Here is a 16,090-nt window from a genome sequence, read left to right on the forward strand (position 1 = left end):
GCAAGTGAGGTGTTAGCGTATGGCAATCTGTGCTCAGCAAAAGGATGCTTTGCCCCCTCTTCTTTATATTAAACCCCCTAACCTGAGGGGAGGAGGCATATTCTGAGTGAATCTGTGAGATCCTTATGTTTTATTAAAGTGGGCACAAACGAAATAAATATATTCTTCCTTCACATCGACATCTTTTTCTGATTTTCTGAAAAATATTTGCTCAGTAGCTCTAGTTCCCACAAACAAGATTTCAGGAGACTTAAATGGCAGAATTGTATGTGAAATACCTGAGGGGTAAGGGAAAAGAAGCATCAGTTCCTCCTGCTTTTCCTTAACAGCGGAATTACTAAAAATCTAACATCTGTGGTCCATGTTAACTCTTTGGGTGATCATCTTCACTGTTCTGAGTTACAGTAAAATCAAACCCACACTTCAGATGGCATGCTAATGAAGCACAGCACTTTTTAATTTTAGTTTCATACATCTAAAGTACTGTCTAGTGTTTCTGCAGTAGTGCAGTAACTCTGTATTTGATGGAGCAGATCTAGCTGTATAGTTTTAAGTCCCTATACTAGATCACCTCTTAAAAGTTCTCGTCACTCAAACACTTGCAACAGACTTTTGAGAAGTAGCTCCCAAATTAAAATCAGGTAAGTACCAGCCCACATGCACTACTTCTTCCTTTTTGTTACTCATCTGGATAGATAAAAGTTCTTTTGTATTGCCTGTCTAAGTGCTTTTAAACTCTACGTAATCTCTTACCAAAAATTCATTCTTACTTAGGGAAAGCAAGAGAAGAACACGAACAGTCAGCTTTCATTTCTTACGACTTACTCCAGTTATCTTCATGGTATTAGGAAGCATAGATCAGTGCAAGGCAATAATAATTCAAAATCTTGCCTTTAAACAAAAATATCAGCTATTCCTCAGAGCTTATAAATCCTTAATATGTAATTTGACTAATTGGGATCGGTCAGAAAACCAGGCACATTGGAGTAAAATAGAAATGGTTAGGAGGAGAGAAAAATGCTAACAAAACCCATATGTAAAGAGTTAAGCTCCCAATTAATCCATTCTCAGTCTTGTTGGGTTAGCTTACATTTTACCTGGTGGCTGTTACCCTGTTACCATCCATCACTTTTGTAGAACAAAGATTTAGCCATAAATTCAGGTACCTTCTCCTCTATAACTTGTAGCTTGTACTGGGAAACTGAAATGTCAAATAATGTGGATTGGTTTTTAACCACCACATCTACCCTTGGAAGTTCTGAGCAATGTCGCTGCTGGCAGAAGACAAAACTCCAGTTCTAGTAAAAAATACAAAGTCTGCCTTTTTCTTTTTTTTTTTTTTTTTTTTTTTTTTTTAATTGATCCTGTTTCTAATTCTTTGTAACATAATCTGGGGAAAGAGAAACTCACTCATCTCTTTTACTCCTGGCCTATTTAAAGAGAAACAAAGAATAGTCTTTCTGTTGTTTTTCTTGGCTTATTTTAACTTTCAAGAACGTGCTTGATACTCTAGACATTATCTGAATTCTTTCTCTTTCTAAAAAAGTTAAATTTTATTTGCATTCTTTCTTGAATTAATTTTTGAGCTGCAAGAATCTACAGATGACCAAATCAATGTTTCATGAAACAATGTAAACCATCATCTTGATGTGCAATATTCTTCTTTAGAAAATGAGGAAGAATTAGAGGGAATGAGGAAAACAGGATTTTGCAAATTTGGCTGCTTATTTGCATGATTGAATATGCACTTGGTAAACTATTTACTGATTTTAGGTACCTATTTTGAAACTTCTAATATGAGATGTTAAAAACATCTTAAAAAAAATAGAAAAAAACCTGCTTGTTTAGAAATGTATGTCTAATAAAAATAATTTCCATTTTGGAGACATGTATTGTCATTCAGAGCTTAAATTCATTTGTGCTAGCATATGTGACAGTTTAGGTGATCTTTCTTAAATCAATAATCACTGCTAGGTTCCTTTGGTATGGAGAAATAAACTCTATTAGTGATCAAAATTTGCAAATGCTTCTTTGTTAGCAGCACCGTCTTGCGGAACAGCTTTATTTTGCCAGGGGAAGAAGGCAGAGCTCACTTAAGGTGCCTCTTACTCCATGCCAGAATGGTTACAGAGGATAAGATAGCCGAGTGTCCAGACAGGAAAGGAAACTCAGTCCCAAACACTGGCAACCATTTTAGGTCACCTTTGTACATCCTGCCTAGCCTCCAGCTGACATTTCGGTACAGCCCGGGTCTCCCACAGATCCTGTATCGTACCTGCCAACCCCTGTGCGGCTGTCTTGGTCATCGAGATAGGCATTGCGATAGGAGATCTACAAGCGGCGCTAACTGTGTTGGACTTATTCAGCCACCTGCATCCTCCTCCACCTCACTGGAAGCTGCTGTTGATGGACAGCTGGCTAGGAAATCTGTTTGTAGTGTTCAACCAAATACTGGCAAGAGCCATGTCAACGCACAGACAATAAGCCCTAACTTTTTTAAATTTTGTAAATAGGAGCTTTATTGTGTGTGAGCTGTTCATTGAGACAACATTGGCTCAGAAAAGTGGCTCGGTTCTTGTGGAGTAGGAAGTATACAAAGTACACACAATATTTACAAAGTACCTTAGCACTATTTTGACTAATTTTTACTGGAGACTTAGTGGTTGTTTCAAAGCTACATTAGTCACCTTGTCCATAATTACAATCTCTCGAAATCTGCTTCAGTGTTTTGAATTGGCTTTGGGCCTAATGGCCAGAAAATCGCTCCATCTCAATCTGAAGACTAAACTTGATTAGTAGCTCCTGTAGATTGGATATTATCCTGGTTTATAAATGAAAGACAAAAAAAAAAAAAAGAGATGAAGTGTCATGCATAGAAATGCATCGTAAGCTGCGTCTGCATGGAAAAGGTGGAAATGAAGTACAGACCTTATGTTCCTAGGCAAATGTTCATAAAGATGAACAATCACAGACACTAATTAGGTCTGTGTTACCATTCAAGCAACGGTAGATAGCATTGTATTGGGTAACTGGGTATTTAGAGCTTGCATGGGAATTCCAAGCACAAGCCATTTAATGAAGGAAGACAAAAGGACAATCAATGTTTGAATAGACTTTTTAAAAAAACTCATTTTTTCTGATTAGTAGTTTGGAGATGGGTTATAGATTGCTCAAAAATGTCTTAACCATGAAACACTGCATGAGGATCATAAGCATGCATCAGCTTGCGCGCGACGCGCTTTAGCACGCTCGGAGGTATAAAGAAGTTTTGGCATTGTGGAGAGGCAATGTGTTATGTACATTGTGTGGGAGGATACACCATGCAGATTTGATTGCATCATCTTGCTCTCTTTTTTCTTTTCTTTTTTTTTTTTTTTTTTTTTTGTACCAGATGGTAAAACAAAGACTGTAGTGAAACCCGTTTTCTCCCAGGAAGAGGTGGGAGGGAATTTTATACGAGCGAGAAACTTTGCCTCAAGTCGAAATCTGGGGCCTGGACTAATGAACTACCTGTAATTCATATTGTGCTAAATATTGCTGAAACTAGGCATGTACTAATCATGAACCATGCCAAACTATGCATAATTACTATGCTTTCTCTGTAGCAGTAATTAATTTGCGTTAGCAACTTTGATTAATCTTTCTAATCTAAAAGTAAAGTGCTTCTCAGACATGAAAGGCTTGGTAAGCGCTCAAGGTTGTTATTGCAGGCCGGTGAAGAAGGGTGTTCCACCCCAGTGGGGGGCAGGAGGGGGACAGAACGTAAAAAAATCAAAGTATAGCTGATATTTATGAACTAATGAAAACGACTGAGAGTCAAAGCATTCTGTTTTGCCACAGAATTCGTTGTCTGAACCACAGGCCTCTGTACACAGAATACTCCTGAAAAAGAATTGTCATTCCTTCAGTAAGGGACTTCTCTGTGGGCTGAGGGCTACAGGCCCAACACAGGGGCTGAGTTCCCACCTTATAGAAGGCAGGACTATGTATTTAAGATTTGTAACGTTGCAGTGCAAACTTACCCATCAATTTATTTCAGTCTTCATAGATTCATAGGCTGGTTTGGGTTGCAAGGGACCTTAAAGATCACCTAATTCCACCCCCCCACCACGGGCAGGGCCACCTTCCACCAGCCCAGGCTGCTCCAACCAGGTCTCGACCTGGAGAGAAGCCTTGTTCGAGGCACGATTGTTCAACCCTGCTGCTGAGTCAGTCCTTATTGTCCATCCAGAAAGGCTGTCAGTTGTGTTGCTGTGAGTGATTTGGACATGCCTGCTTTTCAGGAAATATGTGTGCTAAGATCATCAGCTTCGACCGTGTTGACAAACAGAGAGCTATCCGATGCTAATGTACGCACTACATTCTGACATCACTGGAGATTAAAGTTTCCATATTTTATTGCCAAGCTCCTGGCCCAAGCCAGGCTCTTCACCCAAAGGAATCCAAAACTGCTGAAAGGACTGATGTCATCAAACGGTGATTGTGATTTACCCAGACTTCATAAACCAGCAGATCTACAAGAGGTAAAATTTCTAAGGCAAATGGATATGTCTCTACAAACCCATTACAAATCCCATCGGGTTTCTAAGTTAACTTTGTGTTGCTCATTTTCTCCCTCAGACATGCTAATATTACAGTTATTTTTTCTTGATTCCCCTGTTAGCACTGTTTCCTGGCAAGGAATACTGCTGCATGTAATTCATTATAGGCAGAATGACATGATAATCATTTGGAAGTGGATAGTCTAGATTACTAATGAACTAATGAACTTCAGTTTGGTTTATATAATTAAAAAAAAAATATGCTGCTATTACCCTAAAGTCTGGGATCAAGTGTTTCTCAAATTAGAGAAATATTTTTAAAACACGTAATTTCTTAGAAAATGTACATGTGATTCCTAAAATTTATAAATTGTTTATGATTCAAAAAGGGAATGATTTGTGATAGTTTGTTTACTTCCATTTGTGTTTTGTGTCCAAATATTTTATAATCATAAAGGTACCCTTTTGATTTCAGTCAAAATAGACAACATATATTGATGTCAAAACAAGCTTTGTAGAAGACTTTTTTAAATCAGGCATGGGACTTTACATTTATTAGAAGGTGTTCACAAAAATAAGGGTAACATCATGCATATTCTTTGCAACTAAACCCCATTATGGTTACAATTTGGAAATAAATTTAAATAGACATATGGAGATACAGTAGTACATATACACTCTATTTATGACATTAAGTTAGTGTACTGATAGCTCTCAGAAATACATCAGAAGTCTACAACCAGCTGATGAGAAGATTGTATAAGGAGGAAGAAACTGCTTCAATTTCTCACATTATTTCTGTGGCTTGACAAGAATGTCAGTGTGAATTGCCTCCTAAGTTTGGGAGGCAAGAACAAGTCAAGACTATACTTTTGCAGTACAAAACATTTACACACAAAATACACATGCATTGCAATGCATTGGAAATGGGTAAAGCAAGGAGAAACCCATTACTCAATGCTTTATTAACACAATTCTACAAAGGAGTCTCAAATAGGAGTATATAGTTCAGTCACAGTAAGGCCACAATATTACAATGGATAAGGACCTTAGAATTCTGCATTCTGTGTTAGTAATAGAACCCTTCCTTCTTTATAGATTTTTATACATATTCCTGAATGGTACCTCATCAAAGTCCTTCTTCTCTCTCTCTTTTTTTTTTTTTTTTTTTCTTTTAAGTTTAACATATTGCTTGATACAACAGTTAGCACAGTAGAGAAGGGTACTGTCACAGGGAAAACAAAACCTATGTAACATTCACGTAGTTTTTAGACTATATGCTAGGTGCGTTTAGATGAAGCTGGCTAATCAGAAAAAAGACTAGCAAAGGATTTCCTCAAGTTTCGAATGGTTTCGGCTTTTGCTTCATCTTCATTCACAGACGATCGGAAGAAGGACGATTCTGTGAAACTGAAGGCATTTGTCAAAGACTGCGACTTGCTGCAAGACAAAAAAAAATGCAACATGTTTTGTATGGTCGTATTTTCTACCGGCTTCCATCTACATATAAGTTGTATAAATGACAAGAAAAGGATAAATTCCCACGAGATGTAGGCAGTTTGCATGTGAACAAAATGGACATTCAGCACAAGCAATATAGTTAGCTGCAGCATACAGAGCCGCTGCAATGAAGCACATTCCTTCTATCCTTTCCTCTGAGAAGATAATCTTTTCTTTAGAGAATACCCTGCTTTTTTTACAGATCTGAAACATTGTATTCCAGTAAATTGGATGATGTAAATTAGAACTTGAGGAAAAAGTGGGCCTCCCTGCTAAATCCAAATAACTACCCAACACAGGATGATTAACAATTGTGTTCATTAAGGCTGCAAACAGTTACGCACAAAGAAAAATTAGGTATATTGGCTAGAGTTTGAAGAATTAATCCTGAAGTTGTAATGTGCATGCTCTCTCTCAGATATTTGGTCCTTAATGGAGGCTTAATGACACTTTAAAAAAATACCCAAATCAGATATAATTTTTCTTTCTATAAGCAGGTAAGTCTAGGAATGCTGCTTCGTTTTTAGTACTATCGTGTAACTATGGTCTAAACTTCTGTAAGCATGAATAAAACAACACACATGAAGAAAAATATCTGAAGTTTAAAACTTTAACTCATGACTTGTCAGATAAAATAATATTTGGAAAGTAGGCTTGAATTTAAGTGGAAAGCATGAATGATTTATAACCTTTTTACAAAGATATCCATGCATTAGTAAAACTAGTTAACTGATCTCAGTACAATAGGATTTCAATTTTGGCTATAGTAAAACTGCAAAACTTTTCTTATTCAGATTGTCTTGTACTCGTCATGGTTTGCAGCTTCGCCACCTCTAAACTAATAATGTACAGCAAACAGTGCTACAGGCATTTTAGGTTTTTCATAAATTATAGTTGTGCTAATGAGAATAGACTGATAAATGTTTGTTTGTACTCACTGAAAGAGGGAGGGTGGGAAGCAGCACTTGACTTGATTAGTAACACAATAAGTAGCCTAATTAAATATTTATTCACAGATTAATAACATGTACATACAGGTTAGGCAACAGCATGTGGGTGAATACAAAGCATACACATGCAAATAGATAGAGTTAATCCTACAGGCAGGAGATCTGAGTCTTGGTGCGGACCTAAAACTGCTGCTTGAAAGTTAGAAAAACTACTCCTATTGTGGCTTGCATCTTAAAACCTTTAATTTTTCCTTTTTTATTTTATTTTATTTTAAATAGAGACTATTCTCTTCCATTTGAAGAACAGAAAAAAGAATCTAGAATTGAACAAGGAACTAAAGGAGAGGGAGAAAGCTGGCAAACAGCATGTGGTGGTTCTTAAATGTCAGACGTTCACAAGTTACATTTCAAAGGATAAACTAGCTTCCATCTTGCTTAAGAAAATCGACCTCCCTGCTCTCTTATATTAAAGTGTAATACATATAATAAGTATAAGCTTATATTATACTTAAATAATGGATGAATTAATTTAAGTTTTATTATTCTAAAACAGAAAACAGAAATACACTCTCCTAGGAAGGAAACGAAAATACTGTCACCTTCGCATACCGTCCCCTAACACATCTTCTCCACTGAACTGTGCTCAGGTGACGACTCGGAACCAGTGCACACCAGTATTACCATGCGAGTGGCTGGGAAAAGGGGATCTGTGTCACGTGGGTAAAACAAAGACTAACGCCAGTCTTTGTACTTGCCAAAGTAAGAAGAAATGTGTCTGTGACTCTAGCGGCAGTAGTGTGTGTCAGGATCGCTGGGCTGAAAACCAGCAATTCCTGGCTAATCCCTTCCCCATGAGTTCTGTTCGCAGGGTCTGGGCTGTGAGAGGGGATATAGCCACAGATCCTTGCCACAGGCTTTCCTGCAGCGCACAGCTGGCTCGCTACAGCAACATCACGCTGTGCACCATGGAATCTTCCAGTAGCGAGGTAACTACAGTGTTCTGTGCACACCCTGCAGGCTTCCCTGGAAAGGGCCCGCGTGAATTGCGGGTGCTGTGCAGTCCGCAGCAGCACACAACCACGAGCGAACGCGACCACAGACACAGCCTGGCAGCCCCTCGCCAGCGTGCCCATCCGGACCGCTCCTGAGATGGGCCTTTTGCAAGGGGCAGCTGTTGCCTGAGTGACTGCAAGGTCAAAAGTTTCAATAGATAAGACTTCCTCTTTTCTGTGCAGGCTCACAGCGCACCCGGACCGTGAGTCAGGAACATGAAAAGGAGAAAACAAACAGGAGAAAGATGATGAGTTTTCAGACCTTGTTGGGGCAGAAACTGCACTACTATTAAAGAGAGTTTTGTGTAGTGCTTAGGATATAACTAATGACGCTGTCTTATTAATCATCAACAGCGAGTAGGCTTTTTGAAATGTTTTAACCTCATTTTAGACTTGGGCATATATGTACATTTTTTTTCTGAATATTAGGCCAACTCCCAGATTACAGTTACAACACCAAAACCTGTCTTAGGAGGGGAGAATAAAATGGATAAAGCAAATCTTACTTGAGCTGTGGATGAGACTGAGGCTTCTGTTGTGGAGCAGGCTGCGGCGCGGGCTGCGGCGCGGGCGGTGGAGCGGGCTGGCGAGCAGGCGGTGGAGCAGGCTGGGGCTGCGGCTCCGCTTCCTTTGATAATCTGGTGCTGGAAGGACCTTGAGCCTGGGGCCGTGGCTGCTGGGTTGTAGGTCCAGGTGGACGCTGTGGCTGGGAAGTTGAGGGCTTTGCTGACTGCCCAGGGGGGTACATGCGCTGTGGCTGCAATGGCTCCTGGCTTTGTGATTGCATTCCTTGGGGTTGCACTGGGCCCCCTAGGTTCAGTACAAGAAAAACTTCATAATGTTATAGTATCAAAGAATTCTTACTAGATTTCATATCCAACACTTTAAAATAACCCTTGAATGTGATTAATTCTACTTTCGAGGCAAAATTCTATTAATATGGACTGCAGTTTCAGGTAGTCACTACTGTTAATCACAGCTGGTACCTTAGTAACTTGCTTGGAGCCCCTGCTATTCACCCTTAAAACTGCTAAGTACCACCAAATTTATCCCAGCAGTAGCAGTACCGACTTCAAATCAACTCAATGGAATTACACCCAGTATAACTCTGGCCCAGTCAAGGACAGGCTGCGAGATAACTGAATATACTAGTAACATCTATTTCAGCAGTACAGCTACTAGTTTCTGTGTAGTTAGTGCAGCTTTGTTCCTCCAAAGTCTTAAAATTATTTCTGTAATATTCCTCTTAGATTCACTCTTATAGCAGTAAAACAACTTTATACTGAAATTCCCTGGCTAATTTAAAGTTTTTTGATAATTTATTTAACCCCTTAGTGAAATATATCAAGAACATTACAAGGAACATAAGAAAAGTCACTACTAATTCTTTACCAAAGAGAACTTTCCACTGAGAAGGACATACACTGGCAAAATACTGCACAAAGTGTGAAACTACAGTGTGTAGTAGAGACTTAAGTTGTGAAATCCATGGCTGAAAGATGCTAAATCATCATACAGGGTTGGTTTTTTTCTGCTTTCTGACTGAAATAGTGCTGTGTCAGGTATCAGTAGGCATGCGACTTTTATCTCGTATCAGATGTCTGCATGTGGTTTTCTGGGCTGATAGTTGTTACAACTGAATGTTTATTCTTGCATGTGACAGGGCCCACGGGATATATGAGTTAGGGGGAAGAAAGGACAGGATGAAATTCTGAGCGATTTGTTTGTAGAATATTTCAGTCAGAGTAAGAGCTTTGCTGAACAGTAAATATTATAAAAGACAACTGATCTAGATGTTCTGAACATTTGGGAATTTTTAGTCTTACATAGATAATGAGTGCAAGTAAGAGACTTAATCTCTTCAGGTCTCTAAAAGAAAACCTTCATATCTGAAGTACTGCTGTAATACATGATTACTTTTTTTTAAAACAGCTATTATAATCAGCCTTCCACTCACTATATGAGATTCCAGGGTATGTGTCTGAGAACAGCATGTGCTAATGCTTCAGTAAGTTTTAATACAGTTGTAGCAGCGTGTTGTGGTGTGGAAAGATAAATAGCACGTACTGTATGTTAAGGAATGTGCCTTCATTGTTTATTAATTTGAACCGCTTTTGTAGGAAATATTTGAAGGTGATAACATGGTCTTGCAACATCTTAATAAGGATCCTTTTCTTATTAGTCTCCTTTCACTCAATATTGAAAAACAGAAAGGTTTCTTTCCCCCACTTGTACATACAGGCTTGCATGCCAGAAACTTTACACTGAAGACAGATATAACTTTCTTTTATTGCACATTAAGCTGTACAAGATATTTCACATAAAAGATATACTGCTGTCACACTTCCAGCATTTGCTCACTTTCTTGCAGCTGGGTTGTACAAAAGGCAACAATCATGAAAGAAACTTTTACCAAAAATAACTCAACAAAACTGAACATTAAGCCTACACTGTAAAACATCTGTTCCCTGTTACCCACAATATTGCACCTAAGCATGCTTACATGCAGAGAGACATTTTGGCTTGCTTCTTGTCTGTGGTATGTAGTAATAGTGCGTGCCCTTGTAAATCCTTTACAGTCAACAAGCTGAAATCCTATCTGAAACACCCATCTCTTCTTTGCACACACAGCTCACAAATGTCATGTGAGAAGCACTTGTGAATACTTGTACTACTACATGCAAAAAAATACCAACTGCTTTAAATAAAATCAATCATCAGATTCATTTCTTCTCTCCAGGGCAGTATGGTTTATCCGCGTGTATGGTGTCTGGAGGTAAGGACTGGTGAACCTGATTCTAGAGTGGGATTTTCTTAATATAGAACAAAATAGCCAATGCCATCGTCGGAATGATCACTGACCCAGACAAATGCTGATCACTAAAGCAAAATATTCATGTAATTTACTGATAGGTAGTAAACAGTAGCACTTACCACAAACATTTAAATAGCTAATAATGCATACCTTAATTCTCATCTTACCAGCCAGCTTGTACAAATAAAAGAAACACGAAGAATGATGAGTCTCACTGATAATTTTTTCCAGTGTTTGTGGGGAAAACAGAAGTAGAACATAAGACTGTTTTCCCTTTAAACAAAATTGTTTGCACTAAACTAATGGCCACTACTCATCTTTGTACATATTCAAGATTAAATTATAGTTTTGTGGCTCACTTGCAACTAAGCTTTATGGTATGCTAGCAGTGTGTAGCTTGTGATTCTAGGCTAGATTTCTCTCAACAGATTAACTGCCTGCCTGTGTTTTTCTTGTAATAGTGCATTGCAAACTGGTTATGCAAAAATCACAAATAATTTACCTACAGAAAATCTAGCAGTTGTCGGGCATCTCGAGTCTTTTTGCATGTTTGATGTCAAGCAATTATTATAAACCCTATTTATGTGGATAACGCTGGGACTGAATTTTCTTTAGAGCTATCTGGCTGTCTCTAGGTTTAAAACAGTAGACCTGAGTTGGCAGAGAAAACCACCGACATTTTTGTCTTGCACTCTAACCGAAGGGCAAGATCCCTAGCTGGTTAAACGTGCCTTGGTCTACCATCTCCTAGCATCTCTGTATTTTAAAAAAATGAGCTCTTACAGGAAGTTTAACAGTCCGTGAGGTACTTCTCACCAAATAACCTGGGATTTAACTCTTAGGTAAGTATAAGATTTTTGAAAGTATTTGCATTAGTTTTCATTAAAAATCTCCATAGTTTACTAATTCAGAATGACAACAAAAGTTACTACTTAATTGAAATAGGAAACATGAAATACTCACACTTTCACTGAGATATTGCACATAGGTGGCCCATTTACATAGCTTTGTAGCTAATAATTTAATGCTGAATTACTAAAAATATGAATACCAGTATGTAAAATAGAAGATACTTTAAATATTCCTTGGGAAGAACTGTTATCTTATGGAGTCACTGAAATATCAGACTTCCACTTGCATATAAGTAAAACTAAAATGTTAACAAACTTTATAAAATTATAAATAAAAAGCCTCACTAGCAAATTCTAATCTAGACTTTTAAAAATATATCTGGATCACCTACCTATTAGTCATGCACACGCACAAAAAAATAAAGGCTATGAGTACAGTGTGCACACACTCACAGAGTAAGCAAAAGTATTTAGATTTGAACCTCGGTGGTAGTTTACTTAACGATATATAATACTCCAAAAATACTGTCTAACCATCCATAATGTACAGTTGCACTGGGCTCTAAAGAGGCACATTCTTTGTACACTGTTGACAACGGCCCTGAAATCACAGGTTTTACAGAGAAAGGTAGGTAAGCATTACACGCACAGACATGAACAAGTAAACAACCAGACGGTATAGTTGACACTGCATAGAAAAAACACAGTCCAGGTCAGCACTGAAACAATGCGAAAATTGAACAAAACTGGTATGTTTGCTTTTAAGATTGTTTGTTTCTTTTCTTTCCTTTTTTTTTTTTTTTTTTTTTTCATTTTTGCTTTAACCCTTGCTTTTAGTCTCAATTATCTAAGTAGCCTGGACTTGTTTTGGTCCTACTGCAACGCCATTACAGTCGAGAATGTACTGTAAACAACCTTGAGGTGGTGGTCGCTGAGGTGGGATTTTGTTTGGCTCTGGCTCCTTTAGTGATCCACTCTGGAAAATACATTTGAAAACAGAAGAGAAAAAAAAATTAGAGTAGCTTAGTTCCAATTTTCCACTAATTTGTCTTTATTTTCATTAGAAATCTCTTGATTGGTTCGGGCTGAACATATACTTTTAATTTATTCCAGATAACATTTTCTAATTTAGTTTCTGTCTGAGATGATATATGAATCCTGGACTAATTCAAAGGCGAGTTCTTAAAAAAGAGTTGTTTTCTCTTTGCAGCGTGTGATCATAATATAAGGAGTGCCCTCTCAAACCTTACCTCCATTTGTGTCTGATCCTTCTCCTTCAGTTCCTAGCACCCTGGCCGACCTTCCTGTATCTCATTGCTTCTGCCCTCCTTTTATAGGATAGACCAAACAGAAAATGGACTTCAACAGATACTTTCATGTAATTTAAGAAATAATTTATTTTTAATTGCACTCGCTTGTATCTGGAAGCACTAATGCAGCAGGATTTTTTGCTAGTGATAGTTTCACTTTGATTCACTGACTGTAAATGGGAAGGGAGATGGACTACTCTAGGTTAGATGTTTTGCTAAGCAAAATGAAAGAAGGAAGCAAAAACCACAGACAAATAATAAAAATAATTGAAATTACTTCATGCTACTCCATCTGACATGTTATTAGAAACACATGTAATACTTGACTTTTCAAAACAGGAGATTTATTTGGCAGCATCCTTTTCAAATGTATACTTATTGAGAGGAAAAGATGGGCCTGAACCAAAAGCTTGGAGCAGAACACCCTCTGGGAACATTAGTACTTGAATCCAAACTTTGTCTTAGGCCCATCTCTAATATTTTGAGAAGTGAAATATATTGAATCATTGGACATAATATCTTGGGGGTTTGTTTTTTTTAAGGATCCAGCAATTAAATTGCCATCTGTCAAGAGGGGAAAATCCCAGAACGTATTAAATAGTAAATGTAAAATTTATTAAACATGTTTCTTGCAAAGCTTACTGGTTGTTGTTTTTTTCCTGATAGATTTGTATTTGATCTCAGAACTACAGAAACAAATCTTACTCGTAGTGATGTGAATTCCTGCACAGCAATCCAGAAGTTACACTTTTAAAATGTTACAAGACAACACCTTGTTGTATCGTATGCAGCTGTTGCAGATCGCTTTGTCTGCTTTAGCTATATAAATAAAGAGGACACAGGACAGGTCCAAAGCTCTAATTACTCTGTTACCAACCTTCAGAATACCAAACGAGGAGTAAAAATGACATGGACAAAATGAACGAGGCAAAATCTGATCCTTGTATCAACTGACCCAGTTACCCAGTTCTCGGTAAGCATCACGGTAAGGGTGAGATATGGAGGAAAGAAGAGACATTCATTAGGAAAGACACAGCCACCAGAAAATATTAAAGTGCTTTAGTGTGGGTTAAAACCTTCTCTGTTTTGCTTCTCTCCTTCCTCTAATTTTCTGAACCACATATAAAAGCTGACATTCTATCCTATGCACGTTTCAGTAACGTTAAGTATTTGCGGTAGCCACGATGTGTAACTCCTTGGAGCTCACTGAAACAATATGCATTTACATCACCAACTCCTTGGATGCTGGGGAAATTAGCCCAGAGTGGAAACCTTGAAAAGTTGCCCTAGAGGAGTTAACTCCTTTCATATTTTAGTGCCATTGTTCTCCTGCACCTGGCACCTTCCCCTGCAGCCCTCAGGGCGTTGGGTGCTCTGCCTGCAGAGCCTGCCTCTCCTTTGCTGGTGGAGTGTCACAGCCCTTAAAGGGAAAGTACAACTACGGACAGCCAGGAGTTCCTTTCTGGAGGACCAAACAGATCACGTGACTTTTCTTAGAAAGTATGCATAATATTTTATAAGGCACATTACCACCACTGCCGTGCGATAGACTTTGGAGCCTTACAAAGGCCATCACCCACCTGTGTGGTCCTCTGCAGCGGCTGCAGATGACTAGGGACAACGGGAGCCTTGATATTCTACTAAAACAAAAGATTACCTAGGTAAAACTCATCTTTCATTTAGAAAGGGAAAACACTGGCTGGCAGTTTAAATACCCATCTACTTTAAAGTTGAAACAACATCTGCGGGGCCTCCATCTCCCCCACGCCTCGAGGCTGCAGCAAATTGCCATTTGCTTTTGGCTGGAAGGGCCTTGGGTTTTATCACCACACACCACCTAACTGGCTTGACGTGACAACATCAGTGCTTATGCAAGCTGCGTATCTCTCCATCTCACAAAGAAAGTAGTTTAACCCAAATTAAGTTTTCAATAAACCTTAGAGAAGCTTGCTGATCCTTACCTGAACCATTCTGGAAGTTTAGAGCCTTTGTACGCTCTCTGGTGAAGATGTATTTCCCCTCTCTAGTCACTGACTGCAGCTGTCCTGATTTTACCACCCACACATCCTTTTTTTCACCAGATATCACCTGGTGCTTCCAGGAACCTCACCCACACTCCAGGCCAATCACATGGGTATATTACTTTTGCTAATTAGCCAACCCACCCAGGCTGACCCAAAAAGACTAATTAGCATTACATTCCTAATTGAGAAGCCTTACTCATGGTTTTTCAATGGTCTGTAGTAATCCAGTCCTTTTCAAGAGTCTTTCTTTCAGACAGTCAGAAACCTTGATACTTGATATTAAAGACAGGCTTTGAACCAGCCTTGTTTGCTGTCCTGAGCCAAGGCCTTTAATAAAATCCAGGCTGCTTCTAAAACACCAGTTGTTGGCAAATTAACTCCAGACTGTTACTTCTCACCTCTCCAAGGTGGTGTGCCAATGTAATTGTAAGAGCTGCTAACTCCTTATACGCAACACAGTCTCTCTGAACAGAGATGCTGGACTAGACCTGTCCTGCAGATGTATTCACCCCTCTTGGTGTTTTTTTTTTCTTTTTTCCTTTGTTGCCCAGCCTAGATGCTCACCCTCCTACCACTTTCTTTTAGTACAAACATGTTTTCCTGAACTGCAGTTCTGATCTACAAACTTGCCTGTTGCTTAGTTCAAACGCTGCAGGAATTGAGGATGACAATGCAGCACCTCTCATGGAAAATGACCCTGGTTCTTATTCAGATGCTCAGGGCTAAAGAGCAAAATCAGTAATGCAGAAGCTAGAAACTGCACCGTTGAGTATGGCTTAGGGTTACCTGCGGTTGTAAGGAGCCCTCTTGGTTTTCATTTTACGGAACACAACTTTCATATCACACCCAAATTCCCCAAAGAGAAGGGACTGCTGATGTTGATAGTAACATTATACAGAACTGCTCACAGAAGCTCTTGTTCAAAGGGGTTTACTGTTTATATAACTATTCTAAAAAAATATAACTTGTGGAAACCTCTAAGCCACATGAACGCTGCAAGTATACTATAGTGATTTCACAACTCTGGGTATAAAAATCGATGCTTTG

General features: G+C 38.7%; 1 protein-coding gene across 1 annotated transcript in view; it reads right to left on the reverse strand.

The window, feature by feature from the left end:
• Positions 1-4,890: 4,890 nt before the first annotated feature.
• Positions 4,891-16,090, reverse strand: part of SYN2 (synapsin II) — a 193,676-nt gene continuing 182,476 nt past the window's right edge. Inside the window, exons 11-13 of the mRNA XM_056336676.1 lie at positions 12,625-12,685; positions 8,550-8,853; positions 4,891-5,981 (exon numbers count right to left, since the gene is read on the reverse strand). Of these exons, the coding sequence (XP_056192651.1) occupies positions 5,846-5,981; positions 8,550-8,853; positions 12,625-12,685 (501 nt within the window). The 3' untranslated portion in view covers positions 4,891-5,845. The remainder of the gene's footprint in view (positions 5,982-8,549; positions 8,854-12,624; positions 12,686-16,090) is intronic.

Source organism: Falco biarmicus, chromosome 4 (genome assembly GCF_023638135.1).
Source record: "Falco biarmicus isolate bFalBia1 chromosome 4, bFalBia1.pri, whole genome shotgun sequence".
NCBI lineage: Eukaryota > Metazoa > Chordata > Aves > Falconiformes > Falconidae > Falco > Falco biarmicus.